We start from the raw sequence: 23538 nt of genomic DNA on the forward strand, positions 1-23538 counted from the left end.
AGTGAGTAAACATTAGTATCAAATTATTTATGTGAACAGAAAATAGTGAAACAAATTATGCTGAGTAAAAAGTATCTGGGTTATTTAAGATTATTATATTATTATTAAACAGTTGATGTATTAACAATACCAAAAAGCTTAGAAAATATGGAAATGTGTAAACTTTACAAAGAGATGCTTTTGAGTATCATGCACCTTTTGTCCAACAACGATAACCTTGGAAATGTCTAATTCAATCGCATCATATCATTATCAAAAGACATTTGAAGGTTATCACTGCTTTCCACTCTGGTCGTGGATAAACAAATGAATGAGATTGACTCTTGGTAAATAGGTCATCAAAAAATGTTAGATAATGAAGATATGAGGAGGAACTCAGGAGTATAAAAGAGTTCAATGGTCATCAGTTCGTTGTACAGAAGCAACATGGGCAAACTACTCGTATGCGTCGGTAAGCTTCTTGCTCATAGAAACATACAAACTGCTGCACATTTCAACTTAGTTTAATCTTGTTTATATTGCAGATTGTTTCTCATACTAAACCTGCCTCTTGCATAAATAAAACTTATGAAATTCTGTCTCCTCTGTGTGCAGGACTGGCTCTCCTGCTGCATGTGCAGCTGGGTAATTATAAGCTTTTCATCCATTTCCATTCCATTTGTGTTGGGGTCATATGTTTAGACCGATCTACGTCTGGGACACAATGTAAGAACAATTATTCCATATGCTTCAGGATCATCCTACATCCTCTCCTGTTATTTCACCAACTGGGGACAGTACCGTCCCGGAGCAGGCAAGTATTTCCCCACCGACGTCGACCCATGTCTCTGTGACCACCTCATCTATGCCTTTGCTGGAATGGATGGCAACATGATCAAGACCTACGAGTGGGACGATGTAAAACTCTACGGAGAGTTCCATGCCCTGAAGAACCAGTCAGTACACACATCATTGTAGTGTGACTCCAGCACACATGAAAACACACATCAATGCATACTGTATGCACGCGAGTGGGAGAGGTTAAAGTGGATGTTGTTGCTGCTTGCAGGAACAGCAACCTGAAGACTCTGCTGGCCATCGGAGGATGGAACTTTGGTACACAGAAGTAAGTCAAAATGGCATGAGGATAAATGCTCTCCCCAAGAGAAATGTGTTGCTCAAGTTGCAGCTCTCTGACTGTCTTTCTTTCTCTAGGTTCACAGCTATGGTTTCCTCTGCCGCCAATCGCCAGACCTTCATCAACAGCGTGATCAACTTCCTGCGCCAGTACCAGTTCGATGGTCTGGATATCGACTGGGAGTACCCTGGCTCTCGCGGCTCTCCACCTCAGGATAAGCAGCGCTACACCGTCTTGGTCCAGGTCGGTCCCATTGCTATTCAATTTCAAGCTATAGTTAAAGTCAGGTTGTGGTAAGCCAGCATTACCACTGTATTTAAACATTGTGGTTGGCCACAAAATCTATACATGAGATTTCATCACTTTCAATTAAATTATATTGAAAACGAAGCAATAAGATGCAATCAAATATGAATGAAATTAATAGAATAAAAACATGTATGGTGAAACAACTACTCTCTCCTCCCCATCTGTAGGAACTGATGAGTGCATTTGAGGCCGAAGGCAAGAAGACCAACCGTCCCCGTCTGATGCTGACTGCTGCAGTCTCTGCTGGAAAGGGAACCATCGACTCTGGATACCAGATTGCTGAGATCGGAGCGTAAGTACATGAGCACACTTATTGTTTTACAGACGCCATGACTAAACATTCAATTTCTCATTATGTCTTGTTCCCCAGTGTGCTTGACTACTTCCACGTCATGACCTATGACTTCCACGGCTCTTGGGAGCACAATGTCGGAGAGAACAGCCCTCTGTACAAGGGCCCCTCTGACCAGGGCTCCATGATCTACTTCAATGTGGTGAGTGAGGGCTCCTGCTCTGACTTAATAACAATCAAACAAAGTAACGGATGATCACAGTGACATGAACCTTCTCATGTGTAGAATTATGCTATGAACTACTGGAAGAGCAACGGTGCCCCAGCTGAGAAACTGCTCGTTGGTTTCCCCACATATGGCCACACCTTCCGCCTGGCTTCCTCTGACACCTCTGTGGGAGCTCCTGCTAGTGGACCCGGAGCTGCTGGGCCTTTCACCCGTCAGTCGGGCTTCTGGGCCTACTATGAGGTTTGTCCTTCTTTTTTTGAATCTTTGTGTGCAATGTATACATTAGTAAACTGTATAACATATTGGATATGCCGGTATTCTTTAGATCTTTAACTCTAAATCACCTCCTCCATCAGATCTGCACTTTCCTGAAGCAAGGAGCAACTCAGGCTTGGGATGCCACACAGATGGTGCCATATGCCTTCAAACAGGGAACCTGGGTTGGATACGACAATATTAAGAGCTTCCAGGATAAGGTATGAAGTTACATACATTACGTTCATTTTTGCCAAAAACATCTATGTGTCAAGTTTATCTAAGTCTTTATTTCACTTCTCTTTTGCTCTACAGATTCAGTGGTTGAAGCAGGGTGGTTTCGGTGGAGCCATGGTGTGGAGTTTGGATCTGGACGACTTTAGCGGCACTTTCTGTGGCCAGGGAAGATACCCCCTGATCAACACCATCAAGAGCGGACTGGGAACTGGAGCTTGTACGCATAGCACACACACACCCACTGGTAATGAACAGAAACAATACTGTTCCTATATTTTAAATGATTTGATCTCTCTTCCCAGCCTGCACCTCTCGCACTGTCCCCCTGCCTCCAATTGCACCAACACAAGCCGCTGTTCCTCAGCCAGCTGGCGGCGGCGGTGGCAGCAGCGGTGGCAGCAGCACCGGATCCGGCTTCTGCGCTGGCAAGGCTAACGGACTCTACCCCAATCCAACCAACAAGAACGGCTTCTATGATTGTGACCAGGGAGCTACCTACTCCCAGCACTGCGCTGCCGGCCTGGTGTTTGATAACAGCTGCAAGTGCTGCAACTGGGCTTAAACAATTCATGTTTCTACCTGAATAAATAACACATTTAAAGCACATTCTGAGAACTGTGATGGTTTTATATCTTGTATTTCTTTACAGTAAAATGTATAAAACCTGTAAACCTTTCAAACAGAATAACGTTAGTCATGGCAGAATTGCTTTGATCCTCAAACAACAAGGGTTAATTAATCTAATTCACCCTTTTTGTCACCTTCTGATCACATCTACCAGGTTTACATGAATGAAAACAGCAAGCATCAGGGCTAAGGTCAGCAAAGATTTAAATGCTCCTTCTGCATGAGTGAAAAATAGTTATGGGACAGTGGTGGATGCAATGAACTAAAGTGTTGGATTAAATATCAATTTTAACTTAGTGATTAAAAAAATTGAACTCAAAATATTAGACACATTTCTCAGTAGATTGCAATACAACAATAGATTGCAGACTACAAAACAGTTTAATCAACAGTTGCAGAAAACTTGCATCGTTGTTGACTGCCTTGGTGTCATTTTTTGCTAGGTGTACATAATAAATTGACAAATAAGTGTAAATGCCATGGTTTTTAGTTCCAATAAAATCTTTGATATAGGTGCAATGTAACTAGCTTTTAGGAAGAACTTCTTACACAGAGACAGGAGTGTATACTTCAAGGCTGAATTATGGCAGTGCTGGAAAGTAAAGGCAATGTTTGAGTACCTTGAACTGGTGCTCTCTCTTATAGCCAGCAGGGGGCAACTCCTCTAGTTGAAACCAGGTTTAACACATTCAGAAATATCTGATCTATATGTCATTTAAAGTCTGAGATAGAAACAACTGTTTATTGTTAAATATCACTGTCAAGGAGTACACCAAACATAGTTAACTGACAAGAAACTGAGTGAAACCTGAGTCACTAGTTACAGAACATCAAACATTTGTCATGAACGAAAATGGAATGAATAGAAGTGAATGGATTAGTGACAAAATAAAAACAATAGGCTGATTCTAGAGCTTCGAGAGCGTTAATGTTGATACATTGAATGAGATGTGCTATTGATAACATTGATAAATTTCGCCGCTGGATATTGCACTTTTCTCCCCTCAAACATAATAATTAAAAAAACTGTGGATGTGGATGTTTGCTCTGGCACGAAAACGTGGATTGTCGTTCTCTGCCTCATGACTCAATTAATATAACTTCAACGTAGTGTTCACATATCACACGGATGCACGCAGAAGAAAGCATACACACTAACAAACCGTAGCACTAACAAACCGTAGCACTTCAATTCTACTTATAACGACACTTTTCTATAACATGTTTTGAAACTGCTTATTTGATGAAAATTGTACTTTCTTGTTACTTGTTCTTCTGAGTTTGTATCTCTATGTGGAAATGCACTTATTGTAAGTCGCTTTGGATAAAAGCGTCAGCTAAATGACATGTAATGTAATGTAACACGTAGAAACACACATCATAGCCAGGAGCTGGAGATTATATTGACATTTACTTCCGGTTTGGTTGTATGGCTCATCCTCAGGCGGCAGCGTTCCTGTGAGTAGCGTTCTCCTCGGTGGATGCCCAGATAGGGATGCCACTCTTCAGCTGGAGAGCACAACGACTTCAGACGCTGTGGAAAGTGAAGGATTAGCATAATGTCAATCTCAAGCTGTGCTAATTGCTACGCTCATGCAAAACATTTGAAAAGACAACATTAGATAACCACCGTTTATTGTCGGTTATCATAACACACATACGCACCTTCCAGGGGCTTCCCTCGGCTCTCATTAGCTTATACAGCGCTACGATGGGTACCCAGAGGAGCATAAATACTGCCATGCACCAGCCCAGAGCCAAACCCCAGTCAGGGAACGCCACTCCACCGTAGGAGGGGGGCGTAAATGTCATCAGAGACCAGATCAGGATTACCTAGATAGACAATCCCGATGATATCATGAAATGCATTTATATAATATATTTCTTTGTGAAGCTTTTGAAGCTATACTAATTCTTAAATTTATGGCATTCCTTAAACAAATGTATGATGATTCAAGCAGGCATGCCAGTGATCACAATCTTTTGTACTGGGTGCATTGTGTCCTGACGTACTCACCACTATGACACAGGGAGTGATGAAGAACCAACATGCTCTCCACCACAGCCAGAAAGTGAAACTCTTGTTTCCGATCATCATCTCAATGTCTTTGATAAAACGGTTCCCTCCTATAATCCATCAGAAGAGTACATAGGCCTGAATGTGCAAAGCTGCACTTTAACCTTCATGTGCACATGTGTCCAGGTGTTATAGTTACCATATATGTAACAGACACCAATGATCTCCAAGAGAGCCAAACATAGCAGCACCCAGCTAGCAGCAAACTGGTCAATGAGAGTCACCCAGTATATTCCTGCCTGTCTCGGAAACACACACACACACGCACGCACACACACGCACACACACACACACACACACACACACACACACACACACACACAAGTCGCGTAAGTTACTCAAGGGCCTATGTCGAAAAGCCGAATGTCCATTAAGTTTCACTAAGGTAGACTTACCCTTGTGACGCATGGCAGTCCCAGTAGGTAGAGGATGGACGACGTTGTAATAGTCAACAAAGCTCTTTTGGATTTGAATATTTTAGGGAAGGAATCGAGCAGGCAGGTGGTGATCACCTCTAATGATGGGGAGATTTCAGGATTGAGCATTCTATCTCAACAGCAATGGTCGTGATTGAGTGTGAATGACAACTGGATATCTCACCTATTCCTGCAAACTGGGAATCCAGACCAACAGTCAACAGCATGAAGAAGAACAAAGTGGACCACAGAGGGGAAATAGGAAGCTTGGACAGAGCATCTGGATATGCAATGAATGCCAGGCCAAATCCTTCTCAAAGACAAAGAAACAGAACATCACTGGCTGCCTGAAGGTCTTCAAAAATATGTGTTCATTGTGCCCACGGTGTGTGTTTGTCTGACCTTCCTTCACCACTTCTCCAACAGGCATTTTGTAAATGTGCGCCATGTGTCCCAAGATTGAAAATATAGCAAAACCTGCAAGGACACTGGTACCTAAAACATGAAAAAAACTAAATAGATGAAAATAGAACATATTTTAAAAAATATATACTTTTACAGTTGCTGTGCTCCTACCAGCATTAGTGAGGGATACTACAAATGCGTCCTTGAATACATTGTTGTGGAAGTTGTTATAAGAAGCTAGTGTCATGACTCCTCCCCAGCCAATCGAAAGAGAGTAGAAGGTCTGAGTTGCCGCATCTTTCCAGACCTAAAAAACACATATTTATGGTTTTCATCAATTAACTTAGATGTCTGTGCTATGCTGGATATAGACATGGATAGTTGGGTCCCTGCTTCTGTACCTGTGCTTCTGTCAGTTTAGTCAAATTGGATTGGGAACCAATGTAAAACTCAATCCCATCTATGGCTCCCTCCAGTGTCACACCCCTGATCAGCAGGATCAGAATCACCACGTAAGGGAAAGTAGCGGTGAAATAAACAACCTGAAGAGACGAAAGAGTTCAAATTGAAAAAAAAGTAAATAATTAATTTACATTTTCTTGCATATTTTTCTTGCATAGTAAATTGTAGTTGAATGTTGAAATTGAACATGTGTCTTTTCCTCTTTGCCACTGACATATTAGCACGCTGCCAGCCTTCAGCTCAAAGCACTGCCTTGTCTTTACAGCCTCACAGAGCTGCTAGCCGGGTGGTCGACTGCATGTCACCATACAGACTTAAAAGTGATATTGACGTTATTATTTAACTCTCAACGAGATAGGTAGAAAGAATATATCTCAAAATGTGGCACTGGTCCTTTCACAGAGTAAACTCAGATAGCAATTTGAACAATGTACTTTGTGTAGACAGCTGAGCATAGATCAAGTCTTTTTAATGTGGGCGTGTAGCTGAGTTAGAGGATTCATTGCTTTGTTTTGCAGGAAATGCCAACGATAAACAAACAAGGACCATTTGGCTGCTTGAGTTATGCTTAAGTTGAACTGTGGATGTGGACTTGCTATGAGGTGGATGCCGTCTCACTTTGCCCGATGACTTGATGCCTCTGATGAGCGCTGCCGCAACAATCATGGAGCTCAGCAGCAGACACAGAGCCAAGTGCCAAACTACTGGTCCTGTTTCATCCAGACCACTGGACCTCTGTAGAGCCACAAGACTGAGAAGGAGAGACATCTGAGGGTACAGACACAGCAGTGTGACAAGCGTGTGTATTGGTTTTTGTTTGCACGAGTGTGTGATTCCTTACTCCCAGTACTGCTCACTCGGGCTCTGCACTGGGACTGCGATCATGTTTGCTGAAGGGCAAGTGCTGTTTTCCTGAGTCCAGTTGGCCACTAAAACACCAGTTGCATTGCAGTAGACTATAAAAGGAGACAAAGGCTGTGAGGAGTGAATATTTCCAAGTATTCTTTTTCCAGATTATCATTATATTGTTTTGCTCTGAACTGAAGTAGTGTAGTGAGCCATGTAATGCTGCTTTAGGTCTTTCATTTGTATCAGAAATTTAAATCTTTTCGGTCACATCAGATTCGAACAAACAGCAGATTTGATCAATAAAATAGCACAAAGAAATTGAAGATGAAAAGGCACCTATAGGAGTGTTGCTGCAGTTATTGTCAGCCTGGCTGAGGCAGCTGGACCACGGCAGAGGAGACTGGAAGGAGGCGAACATGTAGTACAGGCTATAAGCGATGATGACGTTATAATAAATTGAGACTATCATCGTCACCATAACCATGGCAACGCCAACACCTGAGGAGGAAGAAAGAGATATTATAAATGTAAGTTATTTTTGTACTTCTTTCCTTCTTTAGTACCATCAAAAGTTTTGTATTTCTTCACATTTCAATTTGCATCCATTATTAAGTAAACACAAAAGTCAAATGAAGAACAGTTTCAAGCACCGGTGTGCGTTATATTTGCTTTTGATCTTGATCTTTTCTGGTTAATCCTCTTGAGGCTATATTAACTTTGGGCAGCTGTCAAAATTCGACTAGATTAATGACAGTTTTAGAGTTGTAATGTTTTACCTTGGCTTTGGATGATTATGTGTTTGCCTTAAAGGGGTCAAGGTCCTTTTGAAGTCAAGTCACATTTTTTGTCGCACACTGAATGATTAACCAAAAGTCTCACTAAATCTCTCACGTTTGACATCTTTGTTCTTAGATGCACCTGTTTGATCTTTCATAAAGGTTGAAAGTTGGTCTTACCTTGCAAGATTGGCACAGATCTCCATATATTAATTGGACCTTGGCTGCAAAACTGCCCAAAGGCACTTTCCAGGAAGAAAAGAGGAATTCCAGCCACCAACAACATCACAAAGTAGGGAATAAGAAAGGCACCTGCTCAAAGTGACAGATTAAAAACAATATCAATAGTCATGCTTTAAAACAAGTTTTCAGCCAACAACGCATTAGACAACAAATACATACCGCCTCCATTCTTGTAGGCCAGATATGGAAATCTCCAGATATTTCCAAGTCCAACAGCATAGCCGATCGTAGAGAGAATATACTCTGTCTTGCTGGCCCAGTTCCCACGATCAGTATTCTCATCGCTAACATCCACATGTGGATCCTACTCATTGAAAAATTGTAGAGAAATAACCTGATAATCTTTGTAAATTGGCTCACTTTTTGTGTTATCAAATCATAGGAATAACATCTGCACTGAGACAAAATTCTAGAAGGATGCCATACAAATTTATATGATAACATTTTACTTAAATATACAGATATTGTAGGACTGTGTTGCTCAGCCTTATAGTAAACCCAGTTTCACTGTTGATCATCTTGATTAGTCATAAATTCAAATCATTTTAGAATGATTTCCACTCTTATGTCATGTTGAGATTATATTTTTTTTTTTCGGCATGAACACCTTGTTCACCTTCCATCATCACTCATTAAAAGGCATATTCTTAACATGGTATCTTTTTAAATTGAATACTAAACTAAGTGAAAATCATATTTTGTATTCGACAGTATATTTACATTTAACATATTTATCAAAAATGCAGGCCAATTTACAAATAATGAATGTTGCTTTTTGATACTGGTCAAAGGGGTTTGAAATCTTACCTGGTCGACGACAACAGGATTTCTGGAAATTAAATCCTTGAAACTGTTCCAGCTGTAATTCCTCATGTCCTTTCATCGGGTTGTTTTCTGTATTAGAAATTCAAATCACTGAGGTTGCTCAGGTTTAAAGCCCCAAGACCGACCATGGAGTCATGTTTTCTAACCAATCACCTGACCAGGACACTCCCACCAACACCAACATTTGTTTTTTCACGCTGCCACCATTGCATCATTGCTTAATGCTCGTTATAAATCAAGTTATCCTCTTTCTGTCATTATTGACCAAACTACACCGATTTGATCTGATATAGAGCTGGTTAGTATTGCTCTCTATTATGTCAATGTTTACGACCCTTATATTTCCTATAATACTCTAATAGAGCATTTTATAAAAATACACTGACGGTGACTTCTCACATCTCACCTGAATGTGTTAAGGGTGATACGAACGTTATTTCCTCTGTATTGATAAATTGTGACACTGTGTATGTGTGTGGGTGTGTGTGTGTGTGTGTGTGTGTGTGTGTGTGTTCCTGACTTAATCTCGGCTCAGGAACTCCACCAGTAACCACATCTTAAAGACTACTTCCCAAAGCCCCTTGTGACTGATGATGGATGGATCTCATTTTGGTTGGTGACATCTACACATAATCACTGGTCTGTTAGCATAAACATCTGTGTCTCTTAATCACCACCTGACGATGACCACAACCATGTCAGATCACATGAAAAAGTCCCGCTTCACCCATTGATCAACGGATCACACTTATGGTAATAGTCATAGATAAACACACACACAGTCACACACACAGTCACACACATGCCAAAGCGCTCATGTGTGTTCAATGAAATTACTTTCGGGTTTATGAGTGTATTCTGCAACTTGTGTTTTGTTACATGATTTTTTTTCTGGATGGTTTGTCTAGAAATGATATTGTGCTATATTAGTTTCTTTGGGCCAGAAAACCAACTGGAAACCTATCACAGTAATCCCGTCTTATGGAGGTGCGGTGAACTAGCAAAACAGTTGTTTGCTTACACATCCAACGTTAACAGCAACATCAGCATCCACGTGGAGCCGTGTTTTCACCCTTCAATTTGTGTGCTTTTTGACACCTAGAAAATGTAAGTTTTGAACTCCTGAAGCTTTTTACCAGCTAAATGCTCCACAATGTTCACATGTTTGTCACTAACTTATTCAGGCGGTGTCATTATTTTTTCTTTTTGCAAAAACAACAACAATAGCTGCTTGATGTAGCTGCGGGAGTGATGGGACTGAACCAGGGGAGCTGTAGAGTTGGATCGTAATTTTGTGGGTTTGTCATTACAAGCCACCCCTAATGTTAAAATATCCATTAAAATCTCAATATGTCATCAAATATGGTTTCATTTTTAGATACGTTTATGTTATTTTGCCAACGTACAGTTGATCAAGTCTCATAAAACCTATTTCAGATGTCATTATTCTGGCTTTTAAACATAGCTTTGATACTCCAGCTTGACTGGGACACTCTGATAAAGTGCTTGACTGATTTATTTTCTTGTGGTCCTTTGTATTCAAAGATAGATAAAACAGGCTTGTTTGAAGTGTAGTAAATAGTTTCACCTTTTATGTTACCTGACCTTGTGGCCTTTGAACAGACTGAGTGGTGATGTATTCCTGCTCATGACACCTTTGAGTAATGCGCGCTGCTTAATGGTCTTTAAATGTCTGCAGCGGTTTCTGGTCAGTGACGTGTGGCCACCACCTAACCACTGGAAACCTGTAATATACGTCAGCTTTAATTACATTTTCCAAAGGAATGTGGCCACAAATACAAAATATAGTGTTGGAAGAAAACTACTGTACATACACGTCAAGTGTCCTGTGACTATCCCGTCTGGTACAGGATGATGAGCAGGACAGTTCTGACATCAGATGTCTATGATCAGATCGGAATAAATACACTTTCAGGGACTGCTCACAGCAACCTATACGCCAATTAAAGCTTGAGCTCTCGATTTCCCGTGTGTCTGTGCATACTCAGAGCATTTAACTCAACACTGAAATGGTTAAGTCTGAGTCTACCTTGTTTGACCGTCTTCCACATTCCTAAAGACGCAGAAGTAGTAATAAACGGTTTAAAGAAACGTCCTAGTCACAGTAGGTTTGCATCTGATCTTATTTTTTACTCATTTTAAACTCATCTAACCTTCCATGAGTATAATTGTGCAAGTTTACTGAGACTACACGACACAAACACATTTCTGTTTAAAAGGCCTCTCTCTCTCTCTCTCTCCCACGCAGGAAGACACACAACTATATTACTTCCAAATGAAAACTTAAAGAAAACAACAAAAAACTGAGATAACTAGTTTATGGGTCAATACATTTGGTCAACACACTTCTGTCACTCATTAGCTGTGGGTTCTTAGTCGCCTCGTGGCTCAGCTGGAGGAGTTGAGCTACGAGCAGTTCAAGTCATGACAGTGAGAATTTATGCTGTGGTTTCTTTTCTCAGTTTCTGTGTGGAGTTCTTTAATAAGAAACGCAATGTGCTCCATCGTCTCTAACCAAATGTAACTGCACAGCAGATGCTAGTATAGACAAAATTAGCAATGCCTCTCACCAGATCTTTAAGTTGTCTTTATTGGCACCTCTGGTGCTGAAAGTGAAGATCAAATTTATTGATATGGTCTAAATATTCTATAATGTCCAAAAGTCTAACATTACTTTCCTGACATTCAACCTCACAAACCACTTTGAATTGGACCAGAAGGTCACCATACGTGTTGAGCAGAAAATCTGTAGACAATTCTCATAATGTAGGCATATTCATGTATTATAAGGTTTCATTGTATAAAACTCATGTGCCTATCAGATTAACATTTTAAGATAACAACGGCCTGCGTGTATTTAACTGTGTGTAGATATTTATTTCATTCAACAGATAGCTGCAGTAGTTCAGTATGAACGGTCACTCTGTCCTGAAAAAACTTTATTACGGTGTTTCTTCTTCTTAAATTAAGACTTGTTCCATAAACTCTCTTAATCAAACCCACTTCACACACATACACACAAAGACACTAAAGTACTGTGCTCACAAATACCAGATGAACTATTAAGACAAAAGGTACGGTGTGCGTTTTTTTTTTAATCACAGCTTTTATTTATCCTGAAAAGGCTTGTAGGATTAAAACATTTGTTATAAACATCTATGTAAATCATACAGTAACTCAAGAATCCTAATTAATTTACCCAAAGCCCATTGTATAGAATAGGTATATATTTCACATGATACAGAGGTATCATTCTATGTTCCTGAAGAAAGTTTATTTTTATTTGAAACAAGAGGATCCTTTAAAAACACTTTTTAGCATTTTTGTCAATAAAAATTAGACAATGTACCTATTACAAGAAGGTATCATTTCTGGAAATGGTCGTGAGAGAAGTCAGGAAGATATTGTAAGCTAATGATTTACAAGGCATGCTTTGTAGAAAGAGAGATGAAACAGCTTAAAACACTGATTAAAAAGATCATTGAACCTCAAATCAAAATATATAATTTTTAATAGAAAAAAAACTATTGTTGTTGTGGCTCCTTTAATATTTGGCTTATGCATGGTATTTTTTTTGCCAAAGGGCTCATTCACCTATGTATAACATTAGCATCTTAAAACTGAATCTTAAAAAAAATAATAATATTGAACTCCTATATCACCAAAATAAATGACACTATTTGCTATTTGCTATTAATGAGGGCTTTCAAACACGTTAATCTATGCGATTAATGTGGTCGAAATGAAATATTTGAACGCAGTTGCAAAACAAAGTTAACCCCAGAAACAAAAAGAGAGCAAGATGGTGCTGAGCTTTTTGCATTGGAAGTAAAACAAACTCCGGCATGACATGCAGCGGAGAACTGTGCACAGGAATTACTCCACTTGTCAAACAGAAGGAGGTGAGCGGTAAATGGACCACTTTACGCACCACTAGGCTAAGCTAAGCTAGCTGCTAGACTACTTCCATCTTAAGATGTAATATACTACACAGTACAGTTTATTATAATACAATACTTATAATACAGTAATAAATCTACATTGCACGGCACAGAGTCTGCAAAGGACCACCACTGTTGCAACATTGTCTAAAACATTGTCTAAAAATACACGCTTTCTAAAGTGATTACTTAAAACATACTTATAATCGTGATGAATCACTCACTGCGTGATTAATTTAAATCGTGCTGCAGTCAAATTTGATTTTTTCAAAATGAGATCAAGTGCTCAAAAACATAAGCCTCTGGGGACAAAATGAAAATTACTTTTTCAGTTCTATCTATAATCAAGTAAAACAAGATTGACCATTTGTCCGGACAAACTCATTTCAAGTTTAACGTGTTTGTTTTATAAAAATATCTGCGGTGTGAGATGTAAAATATCTGCTATCCAGCTTCTTCAATTAAAATCATAGTCATGTAAAAAACCACATGTAAAAACTTTTGCTTTTTACTGTGATGTGAATCGGAAAGAATTGCTGCCACCTGCTGTTGTTATTGGCTAAATATGTTAGTAGATAGCTGTGTTGTGAGCAGAGTGACAGCTAGACTTCAATGCTTGAAGTCAGGCGCAAGCACAGGCTTGAATCTGTAGGGATGTCCTCAAGACCGATCTGGTTCCCATCAAGTCGAAGCGTCTGGAGCTCAGAGAAGTTTGTCACGTCCACAACGCTGCAGAAACTACCCAGAGTGAACTCTAATGGGGCAGAAGGGTAGGTGGTGAGAATTTACTCTCAACATCAAACATCTCAGCACCTTCACAACATATTCATTTGCCATAAATATCCTGACTATTTAATCAAACTGTTTTTCAAGTTTTGGTAAAAAATCATTGGTGAATCTGCTTCATAAGGACTGTGCTGTTTGATCAGATTTGATCGATTGTGGCCTGGAAGCATCATTAAAAACACAACTGTTCTGGTTTTTATTTACAGCTTTAAAAAAATCTTTATTGGTGCACGTAAGTGTTTTCCAACAGAGCCTGGCCCACAAAGCAGTGTGAGGAGCACATGCCAAAACATTTATGCCGAGCTCTGCAGTGCAGATTTCTCATTGAAAGAGGCTGATTAAGAAATGTCTTGAGGCCCTTAACTAACTTTTGTAAATACCTTTTTTTAATGTTTTTGCCTATAAAGGCGTGTGGAGACTACAAAAATGCTTAATACTGCATCTGTATGCACTTTACCTTTGATCTGGTTGGCTTGCAGGTAGAGATGCTGTAGTTTGGTGCTCACTGGAGGGATTCTCTCCAGTTTATTGAAGCTCAGGTCCAGCTCTATCAGCCCAGTCACATTGAAGGCGTTGGCAGGAATACCCTTGTCTGTCAGCTGATTGTGAGCCATCCTGACGTACTGCAGCTGAGTGAACTGCCCCAGGAATCCATCTGGTAGAGAATCAATGGAGTTGGACTCCATGTAGAGTTGATGCAGATGTTCGGGGAAGGCCTCTGGGACCTGGAAAAGAAAATATTTTTGAAAGGATTGCAGATTAACTTCATGGGACATTTGCAAACATGAAAATACACACAATTACCTTTGTCAACTTGTTGCCACTGATCTCCAACAGTGTGAGGGATTTGAGTGCTTTCAGTGAAGTCCCCGTGTCTGTGACAGCGTTGTCATGGAGATACAGGATAGTGAGATTATCCATTCCCTCCAGATCTGCAAGCGTTACCTGGGCAACAGTAAAAATCATTCTGAGGTCTAAAGTCTATGATGTATGTCCAAACCATCAAAAAGAGCACAGAGATCCATGGATATCAAACTATGCAAAAGCTTACCTTTTCAATCTTGTTGTTGTTGATTCTTAGGTCTTGCAGGGTGCGAGGGAGGTTTGGAGGAAAGGCAGTCAAATTGTTGTGTTGCAGATACAAACGCTCCAGTCCTTTCAACTGTAGAAATGCCTACAAAATGATTTTGAGAATGAACAACTCACTAGCCTTCACACAATAGCTCATTAGCATTAAAAAGTCAGCAGTCAGGAGCAGTATTTGTGGACATTACTTTTGTTGATCCATTTTTGGAGGGCACTCAGGGCTCAACACTAGCTCACAAACAAGGTTGCCAGGCTGGATAAAAGGTGTAGTTGCACTTTTTGGCGCCACAGTTCTGATAGATGTGTACATTGAACTAAGGGATTAGATGCTAGATCACTTACCTTGATCTGATTCTTTATAAGTTTTCACATTTGTTTGAGATGTTTACGTGGTTGATGATGTTCGTCGAACCTTTCAGGCGACAGTCAAAAAACTTCCCAATTATCTTAAAAACAGATACTGATAAATGCACCAACGCACATGCATTGTGCATCATTGTCTGGTTTGAGTTCTGACTCTAACAACAATATTTTAAAAAATCACTGATGCAACCAATATTAACATTTGTTTTAGCAAAAAACACCCCTTAAAGTTGAGCCCTGGCCCCTAAACGGCAGATAAATTCACACATTTGTTTTGATTTGCCCCAAACAAATGTGTGCTGATCAGAGAAAAACTAATTTCCATTGGACCAAAAGCAGAAAAAGCCCACCAGATGTTATCACTCATGCAGCAATATAATCTCACATTTAAAAAAACATATTTCACTTAATTAACCACCTGCCAGCCATCTGACATCCATTTAGAGGCGCATCAAGGTTTCTTGCTCTGACCTCACATGTGTGGCTGGTTGTGACTGAGACCAGATGTTTACCTTCTCGCCGATGGCGTCGGATGTCAGCTGGTTGTAGTGCATCATGAGCCACACCAGATTGGTTGCATTTACCAGAGCCGAGTCGGGCACAGCATTGATGGCATTGTTTTGGAGGTACAAGTATTTCATGCGGGAGGGGATGCTTGGCATGGCTGTCAGGCCCCGCCCGTCACAGTACATGGCGACTGGGAAGGAAGGGGGGCAGTCACACTCATCCGGGCACTCCCCTCCCGCCGTGTCTGGCTGCAGGGAGCCGTAGCGCAGGCCCTGAGGGCCGTGCAGCCAGGCGAACGGGTCCTGTCCTTGGGAGCAGGAGAGCGGCAGCAGGGCGGACCCGAGGAAGACAAGCCCCACCCGCACGGTCACAGACACACACATGTTCTCTCTAATCTAACACAGACAAAGACAAACAAACACAATTCAAAATAGAGGTAAATTCTTTCACACTTTGTTAATTGGGTTGTATTGACTGTATTGACATTTTAAATCATATACAGGTCAGAATAAACAGACACATTTGGCTTGTGTCAACTCTTTGTGCACGTGGGGAAAGTTTTTCTTTACTAGAAAATGGGCTTGAGGTGAATTTTCACGAATAGAGGACAACAACAATTCAGAAAAATACACTTTTTAAAATCAAAACTTTAGAGAAAACAACAGCCACAGGTTCTGTTTAGTGTTCTGACTTGTCCTGGAAATCTAACTGTCTGCAGCGAGGTACATTCTTGAACGTCTTAATCCTCAGGGAATTCATTGAGGAACCATTAAAAAAAAAGAACTAGCCATGACTGCCAGCTTTGTTAATGGTTACTCGCTGCTGCCCCAAAGGTGTTGGAAAATATCCAATAATTACCCTGGAGTTTACGGAGGAATAGAACAGCTCCAACAAAAATATAACTGTCATTACATGTTTATTTTCCCCTCAAAGGTTTCATAGACAACAAGCACAGAGCCAGGCAGACACATGCATGTGAGGAATACAAACGCACACACCTACCTGGCCACAGAGAATCACCCTCCTCGTCCCCTCTCTCTACCACAGTGGGCTCAGGGCAAACACAAAAACGTTCCTCCCGTGCCTGCTCCACTTTATGTTCTGCCCCCCTCTCCTCCCCTCTCTCTGTTCCTTTACTGGTTCCTTCCACCACCCCTCCCCATCCTACCAGTCTGCACCCCGTTTTGTTTGCTCAGTTATAGTCCCACACATCCCACACACCCCACTCTGCAACCTCCTTTTCCACAAAGGCGGGCATTCTGTCTCTTTCAGCTGAACCCATCTATTTATTTAATATTTAACAATTTTTACCTTTGCAACCCTGTCTGTCGTTGTTGACAAACCCTGTGTGTGTGTGTGTGTGAGTGTGTGTGTGTGTGTGTGTGTGTGTGTGTGTGTAGAGTTGTGTCATAGTTAAAGGGGATTGAAACATTTGCAGTGATATAGTACACAATACAAAACTACTACGATCACAATAATACAATGCAAAGAAAATAATGTTTTGCTTTCAAACATTAATAAGAAACTAAAATAATACATGCAAACCCTCATCACACCACTTGCCAAACATCCACGTGCCAGAGACTAAGTTTTGTTGCCGGGTTGGATATAACTTTCTTCATTCTTCTCCAACAACAGTACATCTTTTTAAGGGTTGAATGAAAACATGTGTGAAAGTCTGCATGGTCATAATGCGGGCCTCTTCCTGCCTCTGCATCTACTTCTCTCATGTAAGCTCCATCTGAATTATCCCTTTTATCTCCTTCTCTTTTTCGTGTGTTTAATAGGTCTTCTCACAGCATTATGCTCTTTCTGGACTTTCATTGTTTTGAGTATTCAACATGGGATATTCTCTGTAAAAAAGGACAAACCAATTTTATCATTTCATCATTTTAATTTTAAATCCCAATGGCTTGGGTGTTTTTTAGAGATTCACATATAACATTTTTAACATCAATGGGTATTCTTGAGGTTTCATCCTCTGTAGTGTGATAAACAAGGTGGCGTAGTTGGTAATCAGTCACATTTTAAAGGGTTTCCTGTTAAACGTTTTCTGCAAGCTCGAGTTCTTCCCAATCTTTTCTGCAGTAGTAAATTAAGTATTAATGATGGTGTCATTAAAGGCTGAGGAAAGGTTTTTCGATGTTTCCAAGTGCTCCTCCTGGAGACTGGACTTCAAGAATCCAAAGACATTAGAGTAGCAAAGAGTTGTTTTTTATTAGTAATCTGAATATTTAATTTAGCGAACTTTAGTGAAACCTTGCCTTTTTTTTCACATTCACAATTTAGAAGGCTGAGATTGCTCTTGTTGAAGGTGAGGGATGGGAGAACCGTCCTTTCTCTGCCCAACCTTGTAAAACACAACACCAGTCATATTTATTATACATGTGATTTCACATGTGACTCATCACGCACAACGTTATGACCATTTATGAGGTTAATACCTCTGGCCACATAACGACAAAGTCCTGAGGGGCTTAAATATGTGATGTGTAGTGCGCATGTGTGTTACAGAAAGTTACACACATCTACATGTGAAAACACTCAAGAGAAAAGAAGTGACAAAACAAAAAGGTGCATCACAGATCATTTAGAGCGAGAGAAATCGATTCTCTGCTGACCAGGACTTCAAAGGCCCGGGTGGATTCTGCTTGGCTTCCAACAATAACTTAATCCCCCCCCCCCCCCATATGTGTGTGTCCCACCGTCTGCAGTCTGGGTCATGCGTAGAAGATCAGAGGACCAAACCCTCTCTCAGGTTGTGAACTCTTCATTGGAATGTCACAGGAATTTTCATTCTGAGTTTGTCTTCTTTTGTCGCTCACCTGCAGAAAAAAAAGCCATGTGAGACACTTTTGAGTATACTAACATCTTTCCATCCAAGATGTCTAATAGGAAATTGTGTGTGAATGGTCTAAATGGTACTGTTATGTACGGTGTGAATAGCAGTAAGATGTCATCTTTTACAGAGTCATATGGGGTTGATCGATTTTCAATAAATGTTCCTCTATTTTGAGACTGAAATACTTTCAATGTAATCATGAGTTTATAACTTTGTTGCAAATTATTACCAGCTTATCAGTGGCAGTTTATCTTACAGGACATTGTACAAGCACACATTCATTTCCTAGTCACAAACTATACATAAAACCATAAAAACTACCACTTACACTCATCCCAAACCAAAGCCAACTCCATACCCTACAACTTAATAGTAGGAACTGGATTTTTGTTTGTGCAGAATTATTCATACAAGATCACACACAACATGAAAGGCCTTACACAAATAGCACATGTATATAAAGAAGATTCCCTGATCATATTGTACGTGAATTAAACAAATCAAATCAAGAAATAATAATGATTTGGTCCCTGAACGAAGTGTCTCCTTAAGGTAACTTGAACCATGGCACCCCAGGGCACAGGGGCAGCAAAAGCCATGTGATAGAAAGCAGATGTCCATGCACACACACACACACACATACATATGCATAAATCACGCACAGATGTTCATGATTACACCATGCCAAGCTTCTCATCTTTGTCTCATCGGATGAAAGCAGAGGATTGTTATTTATGTATGTTGGCGACTAATTATGGGTCTAAATTTTGGAGTCACATCTGTTATGTGATGCTTAAATAACGAGATTTTGAAAATAAGAAATAAGGAGGAGTAAAGAGTTCTGGTGACCAGGAGATTTAGAGCTTACTTCAATTGGGAAATGAAATGTCTTTAAAAAAAACAGGAAATTCTTGCAAGTCCAATGAGATTTGGGCCTCATATTTCAGACCAGACAAATGAATACTTTATTGGTATCAATATTTTATCATACAATAATTGCACAATACAAACATTTGTCAATTTGTAAATTGAACATGTCATTTTGTCTTGCACATGTTATTTGTCTTGTTGTCCATTGTCTCGCTGTCCTGTGTTATGCACCAACCATCATGTCGAATTCCATGTATGTCTAACATACTTTGGCAATAAATGTTTCTGATTCCTTCCTGATTGCCAAGCAGCTTTATCGCAACCTACAGCGAGCTTATGTGTGCTGTTGATTACAAAGAGAACAGTGCCCTCTAGTGTGAAAGACAAGAACTGTCGAGGGGCAAATTGAGGCTGCAATTAAATATGCAATACAAAGAATTGTTATATCAAGGTTAAGGTGCTCTGTGAAGGGAATAATAAGACTAGGCACACTTCATCTGATGATAAGGTTTACGTCATATGAATAAATCACCACTAATAGATGGACCTCAGCGTTTTCTCAACGGTTTGTTTTCAAGGTTAAGATTTGATTTTGATTTGATTTGATTTGAAGCATTTTATTTCTTGAACATGCAGACATTTAAAAAAAAAAAAAAAATATTTAAATTTATTTAAAAATCAACATAGACATAGACCATAAAATTAGAAAAGTCACCTTTTGTTCAAGAAAAGGAGTAGAGAGAAGCAAAAGCTTATAGATACCCACCCCTATCTTATCCATATTCTCAATTTGTATATATTTGGAGATTAATATCATACATACACACACTCTCTCACACACACTCTCTCACCCTCACACACGCACGCATACTCACACTCACAATTAAAAACAATTTAAATTTCCGTCACTGAATATTTTCACAGATCTCATATTTGGCTAATGTGTATAATTTAAGATGTTTTTTGAACTGTGCAATATGTTTACAATCTCTGATCTTATCTGGTAAGTTGTTCCACAACTTCACCCCACAGACCGATATGCACCTGCTTTTGAGTGTAGAGTGCACCTTTGGTTGCCTCAGTTTCAGTCTCCCTCTTAAATTATAGTCTCCTAGTCTGTCCCTAAACAAACTTTGAAGGTTTTCTGAGAGTAGGCTGTTTGTTGCTTTAAATACAATCTGTAACGTTTTAAAATCTTTTAAGTCCATAAATTTTAATATATTTAATTTCAGAAATAATGTGTTTGTGTGTTCATAGTACCCCACCTTATTAACTATCCGTATTGCTTTTTTTTGAATTGTGCATATTGCCTGTAGGGTGCTTTTGTAGGTATTACCCCACACTTCCACACAGTAACTCAAATAGGGGGCAAACAGTGTACAGTACAGTGTATGCAGTGATTGTATATTCAATATATGTCTGACTCTGACTAGTATCCCTACACATCGTGCCAATTTTGAGTGTACACGAGTGACCTGTGGCCTCCAGCTGAGCTTGTGGTCTATCATTACACCTAGAAAGGAGTATTCAAACACCCTTTCGATTTTTATATTATCGATCTTTAGTTCAATGTGTGTGTTTGCTTGTGTGTTACTTTTACCAAAGACCATAAATTTGGTTTTCTTTACATTAAGTGATAATCTATTTATATCAAACCACAATTTCAACTTGGTTAACTCAGTCGAGACCGCCTCCAACAACTGTTCGAGGTTCCCTCCTTCACAGAATACATTTGTGTCATCTGCAAAAATAACATTTTTCAGGATCCTGGATGCATTACTTATGTCATTTATATAAATAATAAATAGTTTTGGACCCAGTATTGATCCTTGCGGCACACCACAGGTAATATTTCTTAAGGTGGACTTCTTATCCCCTATCTGTACAAACTGTTTTCTTTGTCCTATGTAACTTTGTACCCAATTTAGTCCAACCCCTCTGATCCCATAGCTTTCCAGTTTGTGTAGCAATATATCATGGTTTATTGTGTCAAATGCCTTCTTCAGGTCTAGAAAGACCCCTATTGCCATCTTTTTGTTATCTATTGTGCTTGTCATTTCTTCTACCAAGTCCATGAGTGCCAACGATGTTGATCGGTTTGGCCTAAAACCATATTGACTATCTATGAGTAATCCATGTTTATCTATGAAACTGTCCATCCTTGTAGCAAATATTTTTTCCAAAATTTTGGAAAACTGGGAAAGCAGGGAGACTGGTCTGTAGTTATTGTAAAGGTTTTTTTCACCTTCTTTGAAAATCGGAATTACCTTGGCAGTTTTCATTTTGGTTGGAAAGAAGCCCGTTTGAAGTGAAACATTACAAATATGTGCTAGGGGATCTGCTATATTAATAATAACCTCTTTTACTATTGTCATATCAATACCATTCCAGTCTCTTGATGTGTTTTTTTTTAATTTATTAACTATGGCAATAATTTCATTTTTATCGGTGTCCTTCAGAAAGATAGTATCTGGGTTCCTCTTGCCCAAATAATGCGCTACACACCCCCCTTGCGGAAGGTTTATCTGCTCTTCTAGTTTAGGGCCCACATTTACAAAGAATTTATTGAAGCCTTCTACCATCTCCTTTTTGTCATTAATAATCTTATCATTATCTAGAATTTCTTCTGGCAATCCAGAGCTGGTCGATTGATTTCTTATAATTGAATTTAAGATCTTCCATGTCTCCTTTATATTATTTTTATTTTTATCTAGTAGTTTACAATAATAATCCTTTTTACAATTTCGCATAATATCAGTTAATTTATTTTTATATCTTTTATACTTCATTTCTTTCTCCTTATTTCTATTCTTGATAAACTCTTTATATAAGAAGTTCTTCTTTTTACAGGCGTTCAACAAACCCTTTGTAAGCCAAGGTTTATCTGAGCGATTTGCTCGTTTTCTGCTTTGCTGAATTGGACAGCATCTGTCATATAACATCAGAAAAGTTTGCAGGAAGGAATCATAAGCATAATCAACCTCCTCTGCCTCATAAACCTTTCTCCAGTTTTGTGCACTTAATTCATTTCCGAACTTGTTTAGATTGTCAACCGTTCTTAATCTCCTTTCTATCATTTCATTCCTTTCAGCCAACCTAGGTGCACCGCTGTAGATTGCAAACACCGGCAGATGGTCACTAATATCATTTAATAATAGTCCACTTTCTATATTATCTATTAGGTTATTAGTAAAAATATTATCTATAAGTGTTGCAGAGTGAAATGTAACCTAACGTGAAGGCACCCAGTCACGTTTCCCTGTTCACGCATGCAGTCTTCTTCTATTGGGGCTTAGTTGGGAAACTGCACATTTGGCCCTTGTAATTATTACTAATGTTTCAAGTCTGCTTAACATCAAAATGTCCTCTGACACTTAGCAGAACAATTGAAGGTTTTCACTTACACTGTGCAGGTGAAAACATGACAGACATTAATCATTGTAGAATGTGTGTGGCTTTCAGGGATCAGCTTTAGGCGTGTCCTCACAGATTCCTCCCAACAGTTGAAGAGCAGGCATGTTCGGCTATCCTCAAGCAGGAAACCACCTGCAAGCTATTACAGCTTTGGAAAAACATTATGTCAGAAGATGATGACTCATTCACCACAAATCATTGACAAATTCCAATTACACACAAACAGTTATACTGTGTATTGTTTGCTCATTTTTTTCAGCAAATTTCACCTAAGTTGACGTCACATTATTGCCTGCGTAATGTTCGTTGCATCAAATGTGTAAGTGTAGCTGATCCTGTAAAAAGAATGATGATCTTCACACTGTTCAAAGTCAACTTACCACTCTAAATATGCTCTAATATATGCATGCGAATACATATATATATATATATATATAAACATGTTCATATGAAACACATACATATGTACTGCTGTGTTATATACACATACATAAGAAATGCTTACATGCTTACAAGTTAAACATTAATACGTATCTATCTGATACAATCATGCATGCACATATGAAAAGGTTGTATATATATATATATT

The 23538-nt window shown here is 39.4% G+C and overlaps 3 protein-coding genes across 3 annotated transcripts; 1 reads left to right on the forward strand and 2 right to left on the reverse strand.

Moving 5' to 3' along the window:
• The first annotated feature begins 390 nt into the window (after positions 1-390).
• On the forward strand, positions 391-3058 carry LOC119194187 (acidic mammalian chitinase-like). The gene is made up of 11 exons (XM_037448338.2): positions 391-451; positions 595-624; positions 734-935; positions 1049-1105; positions 1195-1360; positions 1594-1718; positions 1797-1920; positions 2005-2187; positions 2304-2423; positions 2518-2656; positions 2742-3058. Exons 1-11 carry the CDS (start codon positions 397-399, stop codon positions 2999-3001), a joined length of 1461 nt encoding a protein of 486 aa, XP_037304235.1. The 5' UTR covers positions 391-396; the 3' UTR covers positions 3002-3058.
• A 777-nt stretch (positions 3059-3835) lies between these two features.
• Positions 3836-9283, reverse strand: slc6a14 (solute carrier family 6 member 14). Its single transcript, XM_037448335.2, has 15 exons — positions 9102-9283; positions 8454-8598; positions 8232-8363; positions 7612-7773; positions 7268-7382; positions 7045-7177; positions 6366-6506; positions 6136-6271; positions 5962-6054; positions 5744-5869; positions 5539-5657; positions 5283-5382; positions 5084-5193; positions 4732-4899; positions 3836-4600 (listed from the first exon to the last, which is right to left on the reverse strand). The coding sequence occupies exons 1-15, from the start codon at positions 9165-9167 to the stop codon at positions 4445-4447; spliced, it is 1902 nt and encodes a 633-aa protein (XP_037304232.1). The 5' UTR covers positions 9168-9283; the 3' UTR covers positions 3836-4444.
• A 2922-nt stretch (positions 9284-12205) lies between these two features.
• fmoda (fibromodulin a) lies at positions 12206-16964 on the reverse strand. Its single transcript, XM_037448522.2, has 6 exons — positions 16826-16964; positions 15829-16218; positions 14919-15041; positions 14672-14812; positions 14325-14592; positions 12206-13835 (listed from the first exon to the last, which is right to left on the reverse strand). Exons 2-6 carry the CDS (start codon positions 16204-16206, stop codon positions 13684-13686), a joined length of 1062 nt encoding a protein of 353 aa, XP_037304419.1. The 5' UTR covers positions 16207-16218; positions 16826-16964; the 3' UTR covers positions 12206-13683.
• Positions 16965-23538: the final 6574 nt, after the last annotated feature.

This window comes from Pungitius pungitius, chromosome 8 (genome assembly GCF_949316345.1).
Source record: "Pungitius pungitius chromosome 8, fPunPun2.1, whole genome shotgun sequence".
NCBI classification, from domain to species: domain Eukaryota; kingdom Metazoa; phylum Chordata; class Actinopteri; order Perciformes; family Gasterosteidae; genus Pungitius; species Pungitius pungitius.